Raw genomic sequence first — 27,784 nt, 5'->3', positions numbered from 1 at the left:
AGGTTGTACTTTCATTTAAAACATGTGAATGGTCTTAGGAAAATTACTGGTAATAATCTTGTCCTTGAGCCATATTTACCTTTTAAATCCAACATCTACATGAAACCTAAAAGTTAAGGGCAAGGCCTTACAGCATGTTGATCCATAATGTGCTTATGTACTCTCCTTCTCTTTACTGCTAATTTATTTTGTGCTACACAGACCTGGTATATCAAAATAAGCAAGCTGGTAAAGTTATATAGTTGTGGCAACACTCCAGACAAAAATGGACCAGACTCAAACTGAAATGAAAAAAAAAGTTTGATTTGGAAGGTGGTAAGACAATACTGAATGAACAGATGAGGAGGGTTGTAGAAACATTTTGATTACTCAGTCACTACAATACTGTTTTAAGACCACAAGCCCTAACAAAAACTGAGGATTGCCCCACTTCTAGCAAGATAACCTCTAGAGTTATCACCTGTAAACAGAAGATGTGGTAGGAGTTATCCAATGTGGAAAACTATATCTTGCCTATTTTAGGCACTGTTTTTATGTATATTCCTTTTTTACTCATGAGCCACAATTACAGAATCTAGACAATGGCATTTCTGAAAAAAACGTGTCATTTTTATGGGGCTTTATCAAAGAGGAATGTTTTCATTAGAGAAGGTGACAGTCCTTTTAGGATGCAAAAGCAAAGACTATCAGCTGTCCTCGATTGCAGCCTCCAAGGTAACGTGTTGTCAGCACATTGACTGCAGAAAAAGCCTTCACTATTTTTAAGGCTTCATCAGAAGTGGTCTAAATCATGGTCCTACTGTCATTTACTATTAAAGCTCTTCCTTTCTATGCTGTCATAAATCATTCTGAGCACTGGAGGGAAATGAATTGAACAGGTTTCCATTGTGCAGAGCATTTATTCATGCACTTTGGGAGAGAAAGATTAACGCAACAATGAGCAAAGGGCTGCCAGGTTGCGAACATTTACAGTGTACCAGGTAGTCATTAGTAGAGGCGAAGGGATAGTGAGTGAAAGAATGGAAATGGAAATGACCCCAGGAGTGCTCTCTTCTCTCATCCACATTCACACCAGCTTCTGCCTTACTGAGCACCTGTCCAGCACAGAAAAGGTCTGCAAATCAACACAGCGCTTTCAGAGCATCTGGCGACAACTTTGGAATCACAATAGCACAAGTATGATTTTTTTGTGTATTATGAAGATCAATATTATTAATATAATATATTATTAAATACATGTTTTCTCAATGAATAGAATTTGAATATATAATATTATTATATAGTACTGTTTAATTTGTATGTGAAATAATATTTAACCTGGTGGTGGCACAGTGGTTAGCATTGCTGCCATGCAGTACTGGAGCCCTGGATTCAATTCCATACCTGGGGTGCTATCTGAGTGGAGTTTGTATGTTCTCCCAGTGTTTGTGTGGGTTTCCTCCGGGTACTCCGGTTTCCTCCCACAGTCTAAAGACATACTGGTAGGGTAATTGACTTAAACTGGCCCTGGTGTGAGTGTGTGTGGGTTTGTTCCTGTGTGTGTCCTGTGATAGACTGATATCCCATCCAGGATGTATTTTGCCTTATGCGTGTTGCTTGCTGAGATAGGCTCTGGCTCCCCAGTGGCCCTGAATTGGATGAAGCAGTTAGAAAATGGATGGATAATATTATACTTATTACATCCTTATTTAATACACTATGAAAACAGTTTGAGAAAACGTAAGGAAAAGGTTAATTTACTGTACCTGCCCATACTGTATAAGACTTTAAATTTAAAAATTAAGTCTATTTTAGCGACTGAACAAGACTAGTAAATACCTCTAAGACTTACTGTAACAACTGAATATTCTGTTTCTGTTCTATTTAGATATCATTATATTTAAAGTACGTCTAAAAAATAAGAATTATATGTACTTGCAAGTGAGAAAATACTGTTTACCTAAACCCAGGACATTCAGTTACTTGTGGCAACCTGAATTAATTTTTCAGAAAGACAAAGTCAAATCAAACAAACTAAACATACTGTACCCAACGTGGCTTTGATAATCTACAAAACTACTTTCTCTGATGATATTCTACATTAATACGGATTCCCAGGAGCAGCATAAACGCACACATCTCTGAGATTATAAAATGTGAATTCTAGCATACACCTCTGTGGTTTATGTTGCTTGAAAGAGAAAGACACTATTGATTAAGTCTCCCACTGTGTCCATAGAAGTATCCTTTTGCAAAAAGTGTAGATTGAACATAAAAGCCATGTTCTGCCCATTTGGTCAATAATCATGAAAAAAATAGTTTTGTTAAAGGTACATGATACTTTTTATTAAAACAAACTGACCTAGCTTGCAGAAACAGCATCATATTGTTATGTCCAAGATTAAGCTTGTTATTATATTATAAATAGGAGGATATGTGGACTGCCACTGTATAGAAGATGAGTCCGTTTCACGTTTAACAGCTGCATCCTGTTGAATATTTTAATTCAGTTACCTTATTCTGAGTATAACACACAGAGAGATATGGGAATTAAAATGATATATTTTTTTTCCTGTGCAATGAGAATGTGCTTGTTAGCTTTACGTACAGCGATTCAGAACAAAGGGATGACTCATACAGTATATTACCATCCTTGTTTATTGCTGAATTTTCTAAGAACTTAAAGAACTAATTAATGCTACTAAACATAAAACAGAATAGAATCTTTGAATCAATGGCATGAAAGAAAGATAAAAGTACCTGAAAAGAGAGGAAAATGTTTTTGTCTAAAATATTCAATATTTTTAATATCCTAATGTCCTTCCAAAGTTTTTGAAAGACGTTTCTGGCCATCAATGATTTGCAGCATTTGTAGCATACACAATGATAGTGGTAGTGATGGTGGGGGGAGCCGGATCAAATTTTGAAAGATTAATTTGAGACGGGATTAGTGAGATGGTCAGGTTTAACGTCTAACTTCAAGATGTATAATTATAATCTAAAAATTAGACACATTCGTTACTCGAACCTGTTTTGAGACTCAAAAATGCTGTCCTACAAGTGTCTTGTATGCAAATACAAGAAGCAGTTTCAGTTTTCATTGCATCCAAAGAGCTGTCAAGCTGGTGATGCCCCCACTCCATCCCATCATACTATGATCTCTCCTCACTTCTTCCTCTACCCACAATGACTGTACTCCTACACCACTACATGCACGACAACTGAGTGTAAGCCAAAACTGTACTTAAAATTGTACTATTGTACTATTTATTAATTGCCATATTATTTTTGCACTGTTCGCCGTATTACCTTTGCAGCTGTTTTTGTCCTGTTTGTATACTTTTTTCTGTTTGTGTATTTGCACAGTTTTTGACAATTTTGCACGGGAACCATACTGTTGTTTATACAGTACTGTCATTGTTATTGTATTTCTGTCTATTGTCTGGTCTGCTGTTCTATTTACAGTATATACCGCACCTGAGAATGACAAATAAAGTTGAATTGAATTGAATTGAATCTGGCCCTATTTGGTAACGCTTTATTTGAATGTTGCAGTATATTGGCGTCATAATCTCTTCATAAGTACTACACAGGACATTACAATCATATGCATAATGCAAATTCCATTCGTTGTAGCAACATTTATAGCACTTGGCACAATGCTAAGCTAAAAAAAGTCATGACTTCTTTATGCACACATTATGATGTTATGTCATTTGTGCATGCCCTTGCATTATGTGTGTGATTAGAACATCTTGTGCAGCAGTTATAAAGGGATTATGAGGCCATTACGAAGCAACATTAAAATAAAGCATTTCTGTTTATTTCTACAATTATTCGCTAGCTGGGATGGCACCATGCATTATTTACCAATGGATATGGTCCAGACCGCAGCAATCTTCATCATGGCCTTCGTGCGAGAATTGAAACGGCTGTGCTCAATGGGATTCCGAATGGCCACATAGCGGTCAAGAGATATGGCACACAAGTGCATGATAGAGGCAGTTGAAAAAAGCACATCCAGGTAGATCCAAATGGGACACAACTTGTTGGGCAAAGGCCAGACGTTACCTGCAAGAACAAAATGCAACTAGAATTAGCCTGGGATCTAGCAAAGAGTCAGTCTCATTTTCATCATTGCTTCTTATTAATAGGGAAGAACAGTCACACCAGAAAAGCATTATAACTTTTTAAAGGTTCCTAGAACTATCATCAGTATTTCTTCTGAGTGAAAGTTGCTAAGACTGATTTCCAATAACCCCAGCAGAGCTGCCATCATGTTACCACGTCTGTGCGACACTTCCACGCCAGATTGAGCATTAGCTTGTGAAATACATCATACAGATACATTTACAGGTCACTCTGAGAGACAGTGTACATGACAGCCAAAACCTAGACATTAGCATCTTCAACTTTTTATCAGATACTCCTAATGTATTTCATTTATATAGTTTTATGCAGCTTTTGACAGGTTATAGAATTAGTAAGGCAATTAAAAACAGATTGAAAATGGAACATTCAGTGTCTGCAGGTAAAAGGACATTATGGCCTTGCAGAACTCCAGTGATTCATTTCAAGAACAACTGAAATAAGAGGAAAGTGAAGAAAAAAAAAGTTCAGAGCTGTGCTGCCCTTTTGTGTGGAATAGAATGTGAAGCTGTTATCTTCTATATCCTAAACTGTTCACTTTCTCAGTTCTTGCAACATGATCCCTGTGATTATGCCTTCTTAACTGAAATCAAAGGAGGCCTACGAATATTACATTTGGATTAAGAATTTTGTCTGGGTAATCTCATAATCTATTGCTGCTACTCTTTTTCTAAGAATAAAATCCTCCATGTATCTGAATTACCAGTCAAGACTACTGTTGGATCCCAATATGACTAGGGTGAGTACTCCACATACTATACTTTATTTTTTAATACATGCACAGTATACAGAAAGCATTATCCTTATAGGTAGGGGGGTCTCCTTTTCAGGCCATAAAGGCCCATGGGGAATGGGGGGCAAGGGCCACCATTTTTCTTGACCATCCGACACTGGAGGTGGAGGTGATGTGGTCAGCATCGTGTTCTGGCCGGCCTATTACCCCTGGAAGGATTAACCCCAGGTACTCATTTGGAAAGCAGGCTGAGTGGACCTAGGAGCCGTCTGGAAGGAATTAGAGCAAGCTACATCGCTTGCCCCTACCTGGGATTGAACCCGGGACCTTCCGGTCAGCAGCTAGACACCTTTATCCTTATAACCATTGCCTTTATATATACTCATTTCTTTAATTCCGGTGTATTGTACAGTGCACACTTCACATATATGCATTTCAATTATTTGCAATAGAACATTTTCCAAATGCTTTCTGCTTTTAATGAAGAAATCAATGAAGGCATTCTTTCTACCAACCTTTTAGTACAATTTAGTTTCAAAATATAATACAGACAAAGAGGAACCCAAAGAGGTTGAAGTACGGTACATTCAAGACCTAAAATGAGAAAATGAAGAAAGGGACTAATTGAACCAGTTATAAATGCAAGAAAAACACTTAGCCATATTGTCTAGTTTGCACTACCAAAATACTGTATAATATACAGGAGCTATGATGCATCTACTGCACTTGCATGTGAATACAACCAATCTCTCACATTTACAGTGAGTGACCAGAGTCTATGACAGGGATGGTCAATAATGGTTCTGGAATGTTTTACCAGCTCTCATTAATGACCTGAGGTTCTTAATGAGCTAAATCAGTTTATTATGGGATTAATGGGGCAAGTGTTCGATTTATACCAGTTCTTTTGATGCCAGTGTTTTGAACAGATGTAGAAAACAGTATACAGTATGAAAAATAACACAAATAGAAGGGCTCAGAAAAAATACTATAATGTGCTTTCCTCTTTCCAGTTTATTTGATGAAGATGTATCTTCATTTTGTCTGTTTTCTCTTAGCTTGTGTTTAATTCACCCAGTAAAGTCCAAATATTAAATATTCATATGGTGTAGCAGAGTCAGATACATTTTCCATCCCCATCCTTTCTTTGAAATTAACTCTGGCTTGCCCTGCCCTCTATTAATGATAGTTGATGCAACATTCTAGAAACTGACTTGCCTGTGAGAACTTTTGACCATGGATGTCAATCCTATTAAACCCCATTGGCTGGTATGCCATAAAAGAAAAGGTTTTTTTTAAACAAATACTGTGCAAAGTGGCTGAGTAAAGTCCATCAGATGAAGTTAGTATAAATGTTTAGAAAATGTATATATACACTACTTCATATGTTATCTTTTATTAAACTATTGGTCTTTAGGCTTGATGAAGTGAGATGTTCAATGCAAGGGTGTATTCACAAGAAACTGCTGTCAGTCCAAATTGGAATGATTCAACCCCCCAGCATTGCAGAGACCTTAAAATGTGATGGAAATCTGCCTTCAGTGAAATATATATATACAGTATACAATCTCTGCTAGAGTGCAGAAGCTGTGGAGGAACTATAGAGCAGTATTCTGTACTGATGGATCTAAAGAGTTAGAAAAGATTCAATTTAGCACACTTCAGTGCTACCTTGTTTAAGTGGAATCTTAATTTATAAAGAATGTATTAGTCACCGTTTCTTATTAACAACAATGTTAACACTTTGATTTAAGAACATTTAATCATAATCTCAGAACTTCCAGTTCATGCATTAGCCTTTCTAACTCACATATTTGAAATAAATATACTGTATGTCAGAATATAAAAAATGAAATAAAGTAATTTTACTAAACTCTTCTTAAATAAATAACAGAAACTTGCCAATAATACCATAAACCCTGCAGAAAGGCTGGTGGATAGGAACTGTAAGACTAAAGCACTTCAGAGTGGTAGCTCTGATTAAAAACCATTAGACTAACACTGGGAGGCCTTGAGTCCATGTTACTTAGGAACTAAATGAGTTTTCCACCTGAGCAGTTCATGTCATTGAAATATCACAGAAACTCTTTGTTAAAACACATTTTTCAAAAGATGTTCATGACTACCCACCTGTTGTTTTGTAGAACACATACTGTAGGAGTGAAATTAATTTCCTGCACATTCATATATTTTTTGCTGGAGTTATTGAATTTCTACTTAAAATATAATTTGTTATGCTATGTAGCTACAATATGTAACTGTTTTATTACAAAGATTAAGGACTGAATTCAAACTACTGCCTTGTTTTAGAGGAAAATACACAACTTTATTCCCTTTTGTATGATGGGTGGGGGGTTGGTTCTGTTTATCTGCTGAAGTGCTACTACCCATACATACTCCAAATAACAAGGAAATTACATACAGTACACAAAAAATAAAACTTTCCTTTCCTTTCTCATAAATTATATGTCTGACTGCTCAAAAGTTCAAAGTAACACTGCTACAATACAATAGTTCCTTTGCACCTTCTTCACATTTATGAAGTTGTTGAATCTGATTAAACTTTCATTTGTTTTGTGCTAAACAGCTTTCCATAGTTTTCTCAAGTATTTTTTTCTCCCAAAAATAGTTTCATTATTCTGTGGGGAAAATATTCTTATGTGAATACTTATTGAGTCAGGTAGCGACCTAAAGACAGTCAACAGCAATGAAAATCACAAGTATTTTATGTAACAATAAATTCCCTTGGTGTGTGCTTACTGTAAGTACTGCATGGGAATAAAACCGAATTTACCTACTGTTGAATGCAGATTCCTCTGTCATTACATAGTACTGCCATGAAACTGTGAAAGAGGCACACAAATACGTGGCTTTGAATGGATATAAGATTATTTTTAAGACTTGTGGAGAAAAGAACGTTTAGAATAATTTTTCACAATACAATTACAGATTTTCCATTTATTAACTGTCTCTTATTTTCTCTTTTGGAATCAGATAGTGACTGGATTGATTGATCCTACCAAAGCCAAAGTACTGGGAAAATCTTTTACTGCTAAGGTATTGCCAATATGTTGTTGGATTTCAATGCAAGATCGAGTTGTACTTTGATATTTACCTGTAAATCTAGCAGATGATACTTTATGTCCAGCTTGAAGCCAGCAATGTCATTTTTTAATAATGTATATTTCTGCGGTATTTCAACAAAACAAAATCTTTCTACATGGAAAACCCAGTGTTATGGAATATCTTTTTATTTGAAGATCAGTCATTCATACTGTCCATCCATTTTCTAATCGCTTAATTCAATGCTGGTTCGTGGGGGAGCTGGAGCCAATTCCAGCAAGCAATGAACGCAGGGCTGGATACACTCTGGATGGGACATCAGTCCATCGCAGGTCACACACAGACATAGACTGCAAGGCACACACTTACACCAAGGACAATTTTCCAATACTTATCCAACCAGTATGTAATCTTTGGATTGTGGGAGGAAACCAGAGCAATTAAAGCCCATGCCAACATGAGGAAAATGTACAAATTCCACACAAATAGCACCCCAGGAACTGAATCCAAAGCTCCAGCACTGTGAGGCAGTTATGCTAACCACTGCACCACAGTAGCACCCTCATACAGATATCCATACAATTAAACAATAATTCTGATGTGCTCAAGCACCTATAAATTGTAATGAAAATGCAAAAGAATTCTTCAAATGTTCACAAAGATTATTCATTAAATGAACTATTTCTGCAACTACATTTGAGGGGCAACTTCAAAAGGTTATGTCCCTTTTTGAGCGTTATTTGCAAATGTTGCTTCTGTATAACTTGTATGAAGGAGATGAAAAATAGTATAAGGATATTTATTATATTATTGAAAAGCTGCTTTGATTCCTGAGCTGTGAAAATTGGGTATCAAATGGTACTGTGTTTGCAAAAATATTTCTGAAATCTTTCATAACTACAGTGCCAATAATGACTGTTTTATACAAACTGTTCCTTAACCTCCAATTTTTATACTTACCGTGCTTCTGAGAACAGTTCAAATAATGGATTGAGTATATCATATTATTTAAGTTAATTTCTTTTTTAAAGGCAGATAAAAATAGGCTGTTACATTGAAATGTAAAATACATGTCCTGTGGTCTTTTAAATTGTGTGCAATAAGTCAATACACTTACTTTAGCAAAGGGGATCACAGTAGTCATTACCATATTTTGCTAAACTACCTGTTAGTAGGATCCTGAAACACTGCTTGATTGGAGACTGGATAAGAATACTATCATATATGTGAACCATGCTCATGATTTCACTTTACTTTAGTAATTCCATAACATTGTCCATCATTTCTATTGTGTAAGTTGCTACATTCCAAGTTAAGTCTTGTATCTGATACTAAAAAACAAATAACAATGATTACAGATTGGAAAGCAAGGAAATAAAAATAATATGGCTCTCCATGTTATTTTATTCAGGATTGAGAATGTTCCTACAGTGTGACAGCTTTGGTTCTGGAGTGTATAAGAAATTCTTGAGTTACAGTACCTCAATTCTACACTGCAATAATCCCTTTGTGTTTTTTATGGAGCCTTTTTGATCAAGTCAAAAAGACAAAGGAATCTAAACTCACAGTTTGAGAAATGGAGTGGCAGTACTAAATGACAAGCTACAAAGTATGCTCTTGACAAAGATATAAAATTTATATAACATTCTACAGATATCGGTGGGGTTAGTTAATAAAATCAGTCCCTTACATAACTGTTTATGAGGTTTAGAAATTGGGATAGGCCATCAAACTATTGAGCAAAAAAGGGTTGTTTCTTCAGTACCCTAGTTTTGAAAGGGCAGAAAGTCAAAGCAGTATTTCAGCAGTAAAAATCTATAAGATACAGTATACTGTACTATAAAATGTACTTATGCCACAGCCTATAAAATGTGTTGATAAACCAATAACATGTAATGCATATAACCAAAGAGAATTATGAAATTGCACAATGTTGAAGTTGCTGATAGTATTTAAATGACAAAATAATAATTAAAAATGTTTACTCTTCCTTGCACTATGAACATTCTATATCTTTATTTCAACAGAACAAAAACAATATTTTGAAGTTCTTGAGGAACCTGTCACGATCGTAATCTCTCCTCTAAATGGCGCTCTGGCTCTTTCGTATTTTACCTGATTAATTTCATCTGCCCCCCTGTTCTGCCTCTCCTTATTTAAGCCTGGAGCTCTCACTATTCCGGACTCTGCATTGGGAGATGGACGCCTGGAAGACTGCCTACCAGCAGGTCTAGGAGATACCCAACGGTATAGGCTTCATCACGGCGTCCTGACCATCTGAGTCTGGGGCTCGGATTGCCTGGCTTCGTCAACCTGTTTTTATTCCCTGTCCTTGTCTCAGATCCTGTTCTGGTTTTTAACCATATCTTGTTTTCGTCTTGGATGGATCACTCGATTTGGACCTTGGACTTCACACCGGATTTCCCCCCTGGACTCTATGGACTTATTTGCCTTGGCCATGCCCCCCAAGCACCAGTTCACCGTCGTCACACCCCCCTATCTGTCAACCCCTCCTGATCCTCGTCGTCTCCTCCCTTTTGTCCATCTCCACTTACTTCCAGATTATACCGTCTGCACAGGGTCTTGAACTACACTTCGTGGGAGCCTGGACCAGCTTCCGTTACAGAACCATTATCTTATAATACTGTACCTCAACTTGCCAACACAACACTATATAAGGACAAGTCCAAAAAGTGGAATCAGCAAAGGAATTTGTCAAAATGAAACAAAATATGGTCTCAGCAACAATCTTGTAAATCTGTAGTTATTCCCACACCCTCTGCTATACCTCAGGGTCCTTTATTAAAACCAACTCTGAGAAAAAGTGAAATCATTCTTTTACCACACAGTATGCTTTCAGTATCATGGCTTTTCTATTGCCACCCATCACAATTCAGAGAACAGACATCCCTAAAGTTCCTTTGATGAGTATTATAACCATGCCAGCAGAGTTTGATTTTCAAGGGCCACACAGTGTGGCAATTACTGCACTTCAATCAAATCATGTGAAAAGTTTCTCATAAGCTATTTTTTATCAAATAAATCCCAGCAGGTTTTAACAAATGCTCTGTGTTATAGCTTCTTCTGTCATATGGCAAGCTGGTGGAAAGTATTAAACCCTGAAATATCAACCCAATGAATACCATTATAACCAGAGAGACAAATGTAGGATTAAAGTCCAAATGAATAGTGACATATTAAATAAAGAGCTCAACCTTCCATGAATAACTTTCCTGTCCTCAGCCTATTTAGAACAGTATACTGATTTCACCTATGTGGCCTACTGTTTATTGGCCAACATCTTAGGGGATTGTATCTGGCCACAGTGTTGGTGATGTGGCTTCACGTGTAAAAAGAGAGGAAATAAATCGATCACATGTAAAAGAGAATACTGTAGTACTTAATATCGTTAGATCTAAACATGCTGTATTTCTAATAATTCTAGCAGATACCTTAGGGCTTATCTGCTCTACAATAATTTTCTTTTTAAGTATTTCTCAGGTGATTTAGAGATGCCTAGGAATGTCCAGGACTAAGAGACTGAGAAGTCAGTTGTTTTTTACAGATTTTTATTTATTCCAATCATATGATGTAATCCACAATAGTTTGATATAGATTTATGCTTAAAAACAGTTATTTCAATAACTGGCAATAACTGGTTTTAAAGATAAATAACTGGTTGTTTTCACTTTGTAAAGTACAGACACATGCATCCAAAGTATTCCACATGTTAACACTTCTGTTGATCATGCTACAGTACATTCATAAGGAGCAGTGAGGGTTTTATCCTTCAGAACACAGAAGTGGATGAATATATCGTGCATGACATTGTTTTTGCCTTCAGTTGCAACAGAAACACTTGCATCATGCTGTTCTTTATGCCCATTATTAAGGAGCATAAATAATCCTCACAGTTGTTTTTAACTTTATTTTGTGTTATAAAAATTACTTTCAGTGCAACAGACAGTGACGCTCTGGACAAGAGTTTGCAATCAATTGCACAAGTATGGTAATGGATGAAAGACCACTATGGAAGAATGTCCTGAAGAATTTGTCATTGAACATCCCCTTTCACTCTTTGTAACAAGGTGATTATTAACCCAGGTGTCCTGACTCTGGAAACTTTGCACATTAAGGTACTACAACCATCTACCCATTTTCTTACTGCTTCATCCCATTAAGGGATGCAGGGGACCCAGAGGCTCTCCTGGCAAGCAACGGGTGCACGTCAGGATACACCCTGGGCAGGACACCAGTCCATCACAGGACACACACAGACACAAAAACAGACATGCACGCTCTCACACCAAGTCCCGTTTTACCCAGAAGCCAATTAACCAGCCAGTATGGTTTTGTACTATCGGAGGAAACCAGAGCACCTGGAGAAAACCCATGCGGACATACTGTACAAACTTGATGCAGAGAGAGCTCCAGGTCTGGAATTAAACCCAGGGTTCAGTTGAACCCAGCACTGAGACATATGGTAACCACTGTGCCACCACCAGTCACTACATTTCCACCTTAATGCAACTGTTGAAACAATTTCTCACTACCTTATTTGCCCCAAAGTGGGGTTGCATGTGCACCCAGTTGGGTAATGTAATAAAATTTGGTCCCCAGCTATTTTTGAATGACTTCTTTGGGATGAAAAATGCTACAAAAATGCAAGTGATTCTCCATTATTATTATGGCAGTGGGAGTAAGGTATTGTCTAAGAAACCAAAAAGAGTATTGTTTGATCCATAATAGCTAACTATATGCAATTTAAAACAAGAATCAAGCTGCAATTACTATTTAATTAGTGTTTTAATGGTAGTAAGGATGACTTTCTGTATAAGGATGAATATAAAATTTCTGATGCCAAGGGACCTATTTATTACAAAATCTTCTATTTTACATCTGAAAAATGTGAAATATTTTGAGGGACAGACACTCAAAAGAGACCAAACAATATGAGATGTTTTTAGCCTTATTATTTTATCAAATTTCAAACTGCACTATAGTCTAATACTTTTTTTTCCACAGGCTTGCTTAAAACTGTCTTTTGGATAACAGTATTATTGCTTATTGTAGACCAACGTCATCAGATTTCAACAAGTGAGCAAAACTGGACCCAGGCAGTATGGATAGGAGACGTCCAAGGAGAACCAGGTTGCTGCTGCATGTTTTTGGTTGAGCAGGAGGTGGCGGTCTCTCTGCTTCAGAAGTTCTATATTAATGGTATGTAATGATGACCGGGGACACTGTGCTATACTGTAGGATGAACCGTCCTTCTGGTGAGAAGATAAACCAAGTTCCAGCCTACTTGGTCATTAAAAACCCAATGGCTCTTTTCAAAAGAGTAGGGATGTTAGTCTGAGTGTTCAGTCTGGTTAAATTCCAGTTTGGCCTCCCTAAAGTTACTCCTTAACTCAATTGATAAAGTAGTTTTTCATCTGATATGGTCTGTAGTGTAGAGTAATGGCTACTACACATCATCTAGATGGGTGCTGCACTCCTGTCCCCTCTGATGTAAAGCTCTGTGAGATTCTTTTGGATGAAAGATGCTATATAAGTGCAAGGAATTATTATCAGAATGGTTTCAGCGCTTGCCAGTAAGGTTGGCAACTTCACAAAAGGTTTAAACTTTTTAGGAACCTGGTTTGCAGTGACAGATCACGTTTGTTTTTAATGGACCAGCACTGCAACTACTTTGACCAAATGAGATAACATCAAATACTTCACTATCACACCCAAAAGGTACCTTTTGCCACATATCAAATTTCTTCTTATGCTTTTAGCACTAGAACAAGAAACATTAGGGAGTTAAAAATATCCAAATGCATAAGGTCCTAGGCACATCTAGAGAAGCAGAATTATAAACCATGTACAGTAAGTAGGCTGCCTGTTTAAAACCACTCAACCTTAGAGAACCTTAGGGAAAAATGCTTCACAGACAATCTGTCCCAATGCCATATTCAAATAATCTGTCACCCACATCCAATTTGCATATTTTATTTAAAACACCTTCAACAGAAGAGCAAGCATTTGCCCCTCAATCTGAGATATTCAACACATAATGAATGTAGTGGGAAAAAAATGATTTGCTCTCCAACAAGGTATGCTTGATGACAAAACCGAAGGAATCTAATGCAATATTAATAACTTTTACACATTTATACAAACTGAGGGAATTGGACACTGAACTTTGCAGGAAGAAGTTGGCTGAGCAAACTCCTTCATTGCAATGGAAATACCACTTATCCCAAGTTTATGTTCTTAAATAGCAGTAAGCTTGACTTTCTGACTTTGCTAACCCTCTCACAAAATGTTTCAATCAATTAGGAAGTATTTTAGTTTGCTTTTAATTAATTTAGCTTTATCCTACCTTGTGTAAAGGAAGGAATAGTAAAAAAAAACATATAGTACCTATGGTCTTAAACAGCATTTGTGACCTAAACATTAAAAAAAAACACTTAGACATTAATTCCTAACAGATTCCTAACATGTTCAGCATATTTACAGCAACACTTCAAAATGTCTTTAATCAAAACAGTAGTAAACCAATGAAACAAGTGCTGATAAAATGTGACAACAAAATTTGTCTAAATAATTTATGTATGCAGTAACTCATAAATATATTCACTCATGAATGCAACAACTATTCTCACAGTCTGTACATGTGATGAAGACACCATTTGCTGAATTCTGTTAAAAAAAACATGTGAGAACATGTGAGTTATTCGGCCCTGATAGGGATAATGTCAAAGATGAAAATGAGCTTTTCCTAAAAACATTTTGTGGTGAATAGCAATGTATTACAATAATTCATTACATAAGCTTGTTACTAATATAAGATTGAATTGGAAGCTACGTGACTCCAAAACAGATTTAAAAAAATGTTTTTGTAAAGCTGTTGGTGAGGTTGCCCTGGTCCCCAAAGACCCCAAAGTCCCCAAAGACATTTGCAAAACAAACCGAAATGGTTTCTTTAGAACCAGCAGTGAAACACAAACCAGAAGGCACAAGTGGAAACCCATATTTAAAACCAAAACCAGGTAGCATTTCTATAGCCAAGGGTTGTGGAAGGATGGAACAAGCTACCCAGCCATGTTTTTGGAGCTTAAAGTCTGTTTTAAAAAAATAGTTGTCTGAGAGCTTTGGACCTCTTAATTACTAACTACCATACATTCTTCGTGGACAGAATGGCCTCCTCTTGTTTGTAACTGTTTTAAGGCACTGATTGACAATGTCCTTCTTGCTAGAAAAATGAGTCAATGCTGTCAGTGTACCAGAATCATAGTCATTTCATTAGATATGTTATACGTTTAATGCTGGAGAAGTCAGTATTACGCCTTTGACTTTGTTCAGTCATTCAAGTCAGTGGTTTAGTTCAGGAAAGCGTGAGAAATGCTTGTGTCCCTAACTTCATAATTGCCGAAAGAAATGGCATTGCCATGCAAAAAATTTGAATTCCTAACATCTAATGTTGGGATCAAAATGACATAATTTTCAAATAAGTTATTGCTAGCATTATTCAGTTAGCTGCATGCAGCACTCAGTAATTGTGGATGCAATTCTGCACTTAAGTGCAGGCAGGATTTACAGAAAATTGTGATGCTATCCTCTGACGGTACCCCTGTTAGGTTAGGTAAGCACAATGGAGCTACAACATTACTGAAGTGCCTTGTACTGCATTTTGTGGAGCAACGCTGCATTAGGAGGACTAAGGGATTTATAATGCTTGGGAATATGTGCCTTGATGATGATGGAAGCTGAAACGTTGTTAAGAACAGGTTACTTAATATTGTGTAAATCAATTGTTCAGGCCTTTAAATTAACTACTGTATGCTGACTCCTGCATTACAATGTTCTCAATGCTTTTCAGATAAATGATGGTGTTTTGACGGAATACTGTACAAAGAAAACAGATGCAAATGAAAACCAAATTGCAAAATGTATTCACACAAAAAAAACTGAAAGATCCAAAATACAGAATTGCCCTAGCTGTACTTGGAGATATGTTGGAAGACCTGCTCAGGTCTGTAACATTTTATAACAGAGCAACCTCACTGTGACTGATGGACAGTGCCTTGCCAGAGCATTTTATTGTACTGCAGAAGAAAGCCGTTTTTCTTTATTTTAACTATTTGTCTAGATTTAGTACCATATCTAGTCAAATACCCCATGCGCCTGTATTGGATAATGGATAATGGAAAATGGATGGATGAATCTAGTCAAATAAACAACCCTTATTTTGTTACACAGCCTCGGAGATCACTTTCACACCTTGCTTGTTTTGATAATTGGGTTTCTAGCTCTTTTTCTACAGCATTCAAATCAGCTAAATGAAGAGGAATGCAGACGTCAGCTGAAAATAATTTTTAAAACAGTAACCCTGAAGGCCTCATTTTTAGAAAAAATATATGTTAGCATTCCTAGGAAAAGCAACATAAACAGCACACAGGCATCCTCTGCTGATCCCACTGCTTATATAAGTGTAACGGAGCTCAGTGGCACTGTGTATGTTACAGCAGTGGTGTTACTCCCTACAAATCTATAATATGTACTGTATAATTTTCCAACAGCAAAAAGGTCCTGGTGGATTTTGCTGCTGTCTAGGGAGAGGAGCTGTGTGTCTCTCAGACTTTGACCAACCTTGATCAAATTGCAGCAGAGGCAGGAGAGAGCTGCACCTATTAAAACAAAGAATGACCAAGTTATATCTAATTCAGTTTCCATATAAGCACTAATGTCAATTCCAATTTAAGATGTTTACGGATATCTTACTTGAGGGCATTGCTTTTGTTTTCCACTTTCTCTTATTCTTTGGAGAGACTGGGTCTGATTTCTCAACTGATTTCTCAAGAGAAATCTAATGTTGCGAAGGTTTTGATCTGTTTTGCCTTTACAGTAAATCATCTTTATTTCTAAAAATACTTGTTTCTAAAAACTCCTCTACTTAATCTTAAACCTTAAGCCTTATAACTGTAGTAATCTACTGTAATCACTGATTATGGTGCATGGTATCTGGTGTTCAATTATGATGAGATATATATTACAAAGGCACATGTTCCTAGATAATTTAAGGTGTTTGGTCATAAGAATCAATGACTGTATCCTGCAACACAGCTCACAGGTGTTATAGTACATCTGACCCCATTTACACTGAATAACGCCCTACAGTGCCTATAAAAAGTATTCCCCCCCTTGGACTTTTTCACATTTTATTGTGTTATACTGTAGCATGGAACCATGATGTATTTAACTGAAAAGTTTTGCCACTCATCAACACAAAGTACTTTATAATGCCATAGTGAAAAATAATGTCCAGACTTACTAAATTATTTAAAAATAAAAAATAATTGAATGCATTAGTATTCAGTCCCCGGAGTTAATACTTGGTAGGACCACCTTTGGCAGCAACTACAGCTGTGAGTCATACAGTAAGTAACTCCCAGGGACTGAAAAACTGCCAGTGTGTGTGTATCCACAGGAATGGTGACACAATTGACCCAGATATTTATAGGAAAATACATCTGACTTCTATTACATGTAAACTTAAGGCAATAATCAATAGCTTTAACTAGAGGATCACTTTTATGGAAATAAGTACTAGTCACCAGGACATTTTCAACAAATGTAGGTCTTGCTCAATCAACTTGTTAGAATACTTTGAACAAGTGACAACATGAATGGGCATTCACAATTCATACTGTATTGTAAGGTTAGGTTTCAGAAGGCTTTTAATAAAGTTATTCATTAAAGATTAATTCTCAAATAACAGGCAGTAGGCATTCATGTGCGTTTGGATTGAGAATTGATTAGTACATAGAAAACAGAACATAGATAAGGGCTGAGTGCTCAAACTGGGATGATGTAATTAGTAGAATATCACAGGGATCTGTAGTAGGAACATGGCTCTACCTAATTTATATCAATGAAAAAGTGTAGATTCTAGTATAGACACTAAACTAGTCATGTTTGCAGATTCCACCAACCCAAGATTATTATCAATGACTGTAGAAGCACCAAATGGAATTAAAAAAGATTTACAGTAGATAAGGCTAAGTAAACACCTAACATATCACATTAATGTCTACATTTATGTAGACAGGTGCAAGAGTTTGCTATACAGGCAGTAACTACAAATAATATAAATACAAAATAGGACACACTGAGCTAGAAGAGGCGGTTTATGAAAAAGGTCTTCATCCATCCATCATCTAAGTGCTTTATCCAATATAGTGTTGCAGGGGAGCCAGACTGTTATGACCGCAGGTGTCTAGGAGTAAAGGGGTGTAACATTCAGGATGGGTTTGGATGCAGGTGGGTTTCTAGTGAGGGACTTAGGAAGCGTGACAACAAAATTTCAGTGCAAAAGTGATTTATTTACCAAAAAAGTGAATAAGTGACTGGTAAGTACTGTATTAACAGGACACAAAGAACACAGGGAAAAAGGAATTTGAGCAGTGCCAAAGAAAAGAAAATAACAGAACAAAATGACACTAGCTAATACAGTGACAGTGAGATCTGACCTAACTTACCAAAACAAAACCACGAAACAAAAGGTCTTCGCCATCTTCAAACACTGTTACTCACCTACACTGACTATTCAAAACCAGAAAAACACAAAGGTAGCACTCGCCCCTAACCTAGTGTGTCTAGAAAAAAAAAAAACCTATGTGTGCACAATGTGACCCGAAGACCTTACTTATACCTTTGACCCTGGTGTACAAGTTCACAGTTAACACTAACAAAACACGAGTGAACCAGTTGCTTGGTTATGGGAAACGGGTAATACACGAAAAGATAAATGAGCAAGATATGGGTTAGCAAATGAGCACAAGCAAGGTAAAATGGAAAGTTACAAGTGTGGCCGAGGTAATAACAAAACACAGGTAATCAAAACCAACAAACGAAGCCGAAACTAATAACGAACACTAGCGAGCAAATGCGAACACGAGCCGAAGCTAACCGCAGTTGAGCAAAAAGCTGATGACTTCTACAGGTATATAAACTGTTTTTTGGGTTCTGATTGGCCAGGAGTAAATTGGTGATGATGTCACACATGTAGCGATGGTGTCATGATGGACCAATGCGGGGGGGGTCGGGGGAGTACCTGAATACAGGAAGTGGAAAAAAAAACAAAACACACGGACATGCATGGGGACGTAACACTAACCCAGCAAGTAACAGGCTGACAGGCTATTTTTTACAACATATAGACAATGTGGGGATCCAAAAAGGAAAAAAGATGTTAGGAAATTAAATCTATAATTAAGATAGAATAAAAGTCAATATTAGTGAGGCCTCATTTAGAGTACTGTGCACAATTTTGTGCACCACTTTTCAAAAAAGATATTCGCTGGAATTAGTCTAGAGAAAAACAATATGATGCATGCTGGGACATAAAGTAGTGTCCTACACTGAAAGGCTGAAACATTTTTAGTCTTGAACAGAGAGGACTATGAGAAGACCTGATACAAGCATTCTGAAACGTACTCTGCCATGTTTTTTAAATTAATACTCTGGCTTGAGAATTGATTAGTTAATAGAAAATAGAGCATAGATAAGGGCTGTGTGCCAAGAAACAGCTAAATGGGACCCTAAGATCAATTAGCTAATAACTGCCAAAATATACTAGATGGGCCAAATGGCTTCCTCTTGTTTGTAGCCATTCTTATCTTCTTACAGTATGTAAAATGAGTAACAACCAAAGCATGGATAAAAGGAACAGAATAAAATGTTAAAATTGCTCTTTACTGTATAATATTTGCAAAACTACAGTCATATACACTGAGTTAACAAAAAGGTTAATTATTTAAGAAACAGGCCTTTAGATCCTGCTTCTGCCTCAAAATATGAAATGATATAAGGCCATGGAAAATAATTAGGGGCTCTACAGATCAGTGAATGGAATCATTGCAGTCTAATGTGTGTAGGAAACTGATAGTTCTGTTCTGACAGATTCCCCACCCGAAGAAAATACGACCTAATGTGGCACTTCTGCTGGCAACAAGATCCTAACAGAAAGCTTATAATGGTTCTTTGTTAGAAACCTACAGTATAACATTTTTGTTTTTCTATCCATTTCAGTATCAAACAAAATGTGTCTTTAGGTAAATTAAAGGGAAATTGAGTCTTTTCCTATTTATGCAAAAGTCAAGACAGTAAGTCGGTATACAACATTTCAGATTGTTCACTGGGTAAAATGTTGTCATTCACAACAAACCAATTTGTGACAAACATTAGTCAAACTAGGTGGTACTGTACAGTGGTTAACATTGCTGTATCACAGCGCCAGAGCACCAGAACCCCTGACTTGGGGTGCTATCTGTGTAGTGTTTGTGTATTCTCCACATGAATGGGTTTCCTCTGGGTGCTCCGGTTTCTTCCCAGGGTCCAAAAACATACTGGTAGGTAAATTTACTTCTGGGAAAACTGGCCTTGGTGTGAGTGTGTCTGTACTGTATATGTCCTGCGACGGACTGGAATGCCATCCAGTGTGTACCCAGCCTTGCTCCCCTTGTTTGCCGAAATAGGCTGCAGCTTCCCCACAACCCTGAATTGGAAGAAGTAGATAGAAAATGGATGGATGGTTTAGTCAGCCTGGGACTTCTGCAACTGTACAAAGAAAGCACATTCACACAGACACTAAGAAAATGCTAACTCAGTACCGCATCTGTCATTCATAAATGCATTATGAGGTTATTATCATCACATTCATTCTAAAATATTTATCTCAAAAATGTTTTTTTTAGTGCTGTTTACACATCAGTTATGCGATTAGGTTGTGTGTGTGTGTAAAGGCATTTTCACTTGCCCTTTAAATATACTTATCTTTTAATTACCTATACCAATGGGCAATTTTATGTATCTCTTCTGTGCACGTGTACATTAGAACACACAAGCTAATATTCCTTTGACCATCTGAATACAATTTATTTGTCAGGTAAATGTGGGCAAACAGATACCATGAATAAATACGATCACAGAGGAGGGTATAAAGTAATACAACTGCACTAGTAAGCTCCAAGCAGTTTTAAGCAAGTCCCTCCTGACTTTAACAGTGTTAGTTAACTGTAAGGGAACTAAGGGGATACTAGAATTACACCTAAAGTTGAAGTTCATTGGCCAAGATATTTTTGAAGAAGTATAGTTAGTGTTGTGGGGCATATTTCACCAAGCAGGTGATAACCCACTGTAGGGTAAAAAAAAGTTTCACTACAACATGTAAGGTATAAGTCTGAAGCAGATGTTAGTGTTAGTAGTTAGACAGCCATCTTGTTATACACAGTAATGACAGCATGGCAGATGTGAATGGTAATCACATGCTGATGATACAGCACCATGTTTGGAATTAATTTTTAAAATAGCTTTTAGGCAGCAAGATTGTGTGAACATCAACAATGACAGCACAGAAATTGCTGTCAGGCTTCGTTAATGTAGAAACTCAACTTTCCCACATACAGTAGGGTCTTGACATTTGCAAATTTAATATTTGCGAATTTGCTTATTCTGATTTACTCTAGATGACTTGGTTCTTGATGAAAGAGGAGCAATCTAACTAGTGAGTGAACCTTTCCATGTCACCTGCCCAATTACCCACTACCCAGCATCCACATCTGAATGTTGTCTTGTTTTTAATATTGTAACAAACTCTCCTGGTTCTGTTTCTGAAGCATGGGGAATGACATGCTGGAGATGACTTCCACAGGACACTTACAGTTTTGTTCCCTATTTCATTACAGTTGGGGCATGCTAATCATGGAGACAAAGACGGAAAAAGTGCAGGCTGGAAGAGAGATTCATGTCATTTATTTTAACGGATTACCATATGTTTGTAATTACTGTTGTAAGTGCGGCGAGCACCGGTAAAAAGTCAACGCCCCAGGAAAGGGGACGGAAGCACTGGTGTGAGGCTAGCAGGGACCAAAAATAACAAAAAAAGGCATCACCCTTCTACCAGGGCTCTGCGTCCACACTGGGCACTCCCCCGCGAACTGCCACAAAGCCAATGGATTAGTACTTTAATTATCATACAAGGGAGTAACCTACAGCAAGTCTTTTAATTGTACATTCTACGTATATATTGTAGTACATTATGCAACGATATACAGTTTGACTTGGATATATATGAATTTGGTATTCACGATTGTTCTCTGCACTGAGCCATCGTGAATGTCAAGACCATACTGTATCCAACCTTTTGGTTGGGGAATTATGTTTATAAAGTTTCAGGTTCAAAAATGCTTTGATCTGGAGAGTTTTTGTGATGGGTAACATTTCTCAAAATGATTTATAACCCACAGTAGGCAAAACAATATTAATGGTAAGCTCTGACCCGTTCCTATGAAGAAAAACTCAGTGTGCTGTCTTACTAAAGTTACTTTGTTCTACACAGTGTATGAATAAACACAAAATTTTATACTCATACAGTATGTATGAGTGACATATTCTTCTTGTCCTGCCAACACAATATTCAATTAGGTTTAATCTTGTGTATGACCAATGTGAATTATTTAATACAGTCAGATTATCTATGAATGACTTATGACAAATGTATTAAATGATGCATGTTGTGCAATAACAAAAAGACAAATAAACTTTCTGGACAAATGGCATCATGTCCTAAATTATTTTTTTCTGATTCAGTATTGTTGATTGTATTTTCTGCCAAGAGGGTGGAAACAGGTTTTAACCAGTGAAGCCCTCTAAACTAATCATATTAATATTTTTACAGAATGAATCAGAAACACTGTTCCAGAATGTTACAGAAAATGCAGAATACAAACTAAAAAAACTAGCCGATGAATAAGTTTGCCAAGTCGATACCTAGATGGCATGGATGTTGATTTAAAACACAAACATGAAGGACATACTGTAAAAATGTTTCTTTAAAGGCATGAGTCAAGTGTTAAAAGTAATGGGAGAAAGAGAGTCATGGTTTAGTTTCGTACTACTTTCTGTGACAGGTTTGAGCTAATAGTTACTTTCAAAGGCTGGCTGGAGGTAATACGCAAAAAAACTAATATATGTATTTGTATCTGAGTCACCCGATCCACTTCACCAGTTTGTATCATCACTGTCACTTTTATATTATATTTCAAGCCGGTTTATCCATCAGTGTCAGTATCTGCACAATCAATAAATGCTTAAAATGTGTGAATTAAAGTAAAAGGAATTTTAAAAGAACTCTGATCTTCCCTGAGGGCTTGCCATAACCATTTAATCAATAGTGAGGGATTTAATGGTGTAGATTAATTTTTCACAAACAGACCATTAGTAATCCTACTAAAAGGGTTCTGGACAGATGGTTATCCCTGTTAAACAGACAAATGAAAGCTGTATTAAATGTCCTTGTTTTGGATCAGAAAATAATGAACATTTCACAGAAAATATCTGAGCTTGGACTTAAAACAGGTCCAGAGAAATTCAATTTTTCAAAATCCTTCATACCACAAGGGCTGGAAAATTATTTCTAGTAGGGGTCATGGCACCCAACAGCCTAACCTGGAAACAAAGGGTGAAAATGAGACTATGCCCTTGACGGGATGTTGGTCCATTTTAGGACATGGAGACACACCTCATAGAAGCAAGATAAAGGCACCAATAAACCTGCTCAAATATACTCCCATTGTTTCTGGAAAATGGGAGGAAACTGGAACAGAAAAGGAAAATCCACATGAACAACATGCAAACCACACAGAAGAAGCTCCAAGGCCGGGGTCAATCCATGACCAATCCATCAATCCATGAGTGAGGCAAAAGTATTGACCACCACACCACCATTCTTCTAAAAGTAGAAGAATAAGGATATAGAATGCCGTGAAAAAGTATTTCCCCCTTCCTGATTTCCTCTATTATTGCATATTTATCACACTGGATGTTTTCAGAACTTTAGACAAAATCTAGTATTAGATAAAAGGAACCTGAGTGAACAAATAACACTTTATTATTATTTAATTTATTTATTAAACAAAGTTATCCAACACCCATATTCCCTGTGTGAAAAAGTAATTGGTTGTGCCACATTTAGCTGCAATGACTGCCACCAAATGCTTCCTATAATTCTTTCACATTGCTGTAGAGGAATTTTAGCCCACTCTTCTTCTCAGAACTGCTTTAATTGAGAAACATTGGTAGGTTTTCGAGCATGAACTGCTTTCGGATCCTGCCATAGCATCTCTATTGGGTTTAGGTCTGGACTTTGACTAGGCCACTCCAAAACTTTAATTTTGCTTCTTTTCAGCCATTCTGATGTGGGCTTGCTTTTGCGTTTCGGATCTTTGTCTTGCTGCATAACCCAACTTCAGCTTCAGCTCACGGACGGATGACTGGACATTCTCCTTAAGAACTTTCTGATACAGAGCAGAATTCATGGTTCCTTTAATTATGGCAAGTTGTCCGAGTCCTGAGGCAGCAAAGCATCCCCACTACCACCACCATGTTTGACTGTTGATATAATGTTTATACTTTGGAATGCTGTGTTTGCTTTATGCCAAATATAATGGGACCAAAATGTCCCACTTTTGACTTATCTGTCCATAGAACATTCTCCCAAAAGGCTTGGGGATCATCCAGCTGCTATTTGGCAAATGAGAGACGAGCATTTCTGTTCTTCTTGGTTAGCAGTAGTTTCCCATGAAGCCCATTTTTGCCCAGTGTCTTTCTGATTGTGGAGTCATGAACACTGACTTTAGCTGAAGCAAGAGAAGCCTGCAGTTCTTGAGGTTTTTGAGGATCCTTTGTGACTTCCTGGATGATTTTATGCTGAGCTGAGCTGAGATTATGGCTCTCACTGTGGTTTGGTGGAGTCCCAGAGCCTTACAAATTGCTCTGTAATCCTTTCCAGACTGCTAAATATCAACAACTTTTTTTTCTGATCTTTCCTTTGGTCGTGGAATAATGTGTTTGTTGAGTCTTCGTGCTGGCAACTTGACTCTGATGGTAAGGGTCAAAATAAGTGAGGTTTATATTGAGCAGGACTGGCTGTAATCAAGCATGGCTGTGTTCAATCAGCTGACTCTAAATGAGCCTTTTAATTGGGTTGATTTAACTAGGGGGCAATTACTTTTTCAACACTGCCAGTTGGTGTTGGATAACTTTGTTCATTTAATAAATTAAATAAGCAAAAAAAAATGTGTTATTAGTTCACTCAGGTTCCCTTTATTTTATGTTTTAATTTCGGTTGAAGACCTGAAAACATTCAGTGTAAAAAATATGCAATAATAGAGGAAATCAGTAAGGGGGCAAATACTTTTTCATGGCACTGTACAGTATATACATACAGGATATATGATACATAAATACATCAAGTAGTATCGCCTTGGATAAACCAATATATTTTCTAATAAACCAGATAATGGTGGGTTATTTTGGAAATTATTAAACTTTTTTAGCATTTGTTTTTGTATGAGTGTTTTCAGAAAATGAACAAACAAGAGATACACAATACTGAGGATTGGAAACTGCTGGTTTCCAGAATTTACTGTAGAACAGGTTGAGCCTGAGGTATTGTGGTTTCTTGATCTAGACTAGCACTCAGAACTATGTTACTGAATATCAGAGTGGCTATGTCTAAAGAAAGTCCACATAGGCATGAGAAGCATACAGTACATACTTAAATTGTGTATAATTAAAAAGGAATAACTACTTTACAGATATCTTTACTAATGAAAATGTTGCAAATATCCATATTGCTATAGATTATTTACATGTAAGCATAGAAAGCTGTGATATAGCAAAACCTACTGCATTTACAGTCACATACTTATAACATATGCACCAGTATCGTTACAGTGATCAATAACTTATAAGCCTCTAACAGACATTTTTTCTAAATGATTAAAAGCTGATGAAAATCCAGGAGACCTTACGAATATAATACCAATACTGAATCAGCTGATTATAGGCCAGTCAGCTTAACATGTACTTAAAGGGAAACATACAGTAGGAGTCCAAACAGTACAGTAATGCTGTTGATGGGGCCAGTCAGCATGGACTCTGCAAAAGTGATCATACTTAACAAATCTAGATTGTCATGAATGAACAGTGAAACACAAAACAGAGGGCACAATTGGGAACAAGTTGGCAGTGCTTGCTGTATAAAAACTGAGAACAGGAGGCACTTCTTTACCTAAAGAGCTGTGGCAGTATGGAACAAGATATTCAGCCATGTTGTTGAAGCCAATATTCTGGCTTCTTTCATGAAATGGGATCTTCGGATCAATTGACTACTAACTACTGAAAGGGCTAGATAGATTGCATACCTTCCTCTTGTTTATAACGTTTCTTATGTTTTTATTAATTGGCCATTCTTGAATTTAAGGATGTTGAAATTAATGGTAGTCCATGCAATGGATGTAAAAAGGGCTTTTGTGGACCCCATAGAGCTCTTCCATAGAGTAATAGTAAGTTGGATTGGAAAACATTGGAAGGAATAAATACTCTTGCAAGGCGCTGTACAATCTTTGACATTGATTTGTATGTTGGCTTTATGGCATAGGGCTAAATGGGTCTATTGAGCTCGTATACCCATTTACCATCTGTTGATGACGCAGTCATGTGAGTATATGCATTTGGAACTTCATTATGCAAATGATGCAAAGGCCATCTGTAATGATCTATTAGCAGTGACCTTTTAAAGGTGATAATAAAAAAAGAGAACATGACCTACCATACAGAATGTTAATGAGGGAGACTGGCATGACCAGGATTCCCACGAGCATATCGGCCACAGCTAGGGATCTCAAGAAAAAGTTGGTGGCGTTCTGCAGCTTTTTCTCCAGAGACACAGCCAGGATCACGAGAATGTTTCCCCCAATGGTGAGAATGATAATGATTAAAAACAGCAAGGCAGGCCAGTTCTTCTCCATTTGCTCAGAACTGTTGAGAGGCTCCATGCCATCTGAGCTGTGGTTGGAAATATGAGAGCTGTTCAGATGCAAAGCCATGAGGCTGCTGTGTAATGCTGCATCCAGAGTTTCTGTACTTAGACTACTAAATATCCCAGTACTACTAGTACTGCTCATCATCCAAGTATCTTCTTGACCATTGCAAGGGTCTAACCGAGGAGACAGAAGAGTTCTGATTTCAGGTCTTCATGGGGAGGCAAATTTTCCATGTGTGGAAAGAGTTGTGCACTTCTTCGAGAGGAATGGGAAAAAAAGAGAATAAATAAATTCCCCACTCTCCACGTGTAACTAGAGGTTTGAGTTTCCAGTTTCTGTCTTGTAGTTCATCAACACCTGAAATAAAAAGGTAACCTCCATAAAACCTCCATAAATCTTTATGAACATGGAAAAGAGCTTATGTGCACCCCAAACTGAACATCTAAGGCTCTTTAATTAGTAATTAGTGATTTCCTTTTTATGGCCCATAATTCTTTGAGTGACTATGGATGAACTGGATGGCATTCACTAAAAATATTTGCTATTGCTGTGCATTCCATCCTGTTACCTCAAAGAAAATATTGTAAAATCAAGAACTTAAGCCAAAAACAAGATGGTTTATTTTTTATACGTAAATGGAAGCATCCAATAATTTTTCAATATCATAATTATTACCTCCCCTTCACCACTAAATGTCACAATTTACTGTATAACAATGTTAATTCCACCTCTACAAAACAGTGGAAGGATCACTCTTGATCCATAAAGGTCATGCAGTACAGATTAAAAAAAACAATTTAACACATTTTCTTTCACTGTATTCAAAAATGTTTTTTTTCCAAGGCCTTCACCTGAACACGAAGCAGAATCACACCAACAAACTGTGTAAATGACTTTCTTTATATTGATAATCAATACAAACAGGTCCAATCATACAGTACATTATTTATTACAAATATGTCTATGCTCTGTGTAATGCTATTAT

General features: G+C 36.9%; 1 protein-coding gene across 1 annotated transcript in view; it reads right to left on the bottom strand.

The window, feature by feature from the left end:
• Nucleotides 1-26,980, bottom strand: part of htr2cl2 (5-hydroxytryptamine (serotonin) receptor 2C, G protein-coupled-like 2) — a 29,584-nt gene extending 2,604 nt beyond the window's left edge. The window contains exons 1-2 of the mRNA XM_088925422.1: nucleotides 26,586-26,980; nucleotides 3,850-4,050 (exon numbers count right to left, since the gene is read on the bottom strand). Of these exons, the coding sequence (XP_088781548.1) occupies nucleotides 3,850-4,050; nucleotides 26,586-26,943 (559 nt within the window). The 5' untranslated portion in view covers nucleotides 26,944-26,980. The remainder of the gene's footprint in view (nucleotides 1-3,849; nucleotides 4,051-26,585) is intronic.
• Between the last annotated feature and the right edge of the window lie 804 nt (nucleotides 26,981-27,784).

Source organism: Atractosteus spatula, chromosome 9 (assembly GCF_055471065.1).
Source record: "Atractosteus spatula isolate fAtrSpa1 chromosome 9, fAtrSpa1.hap1, whole genome shotgun sequence".
NCBI classification, from domain to species: Eukaryota; Metazoa; Chordata; class Actinopteri; order Semionotiformes; family Lepisosteidae; genus Atractosteus; species Atractosteus spatula.
This window is presented reverse-complemented; position numbering and strand designations above follow the sequence as displayed.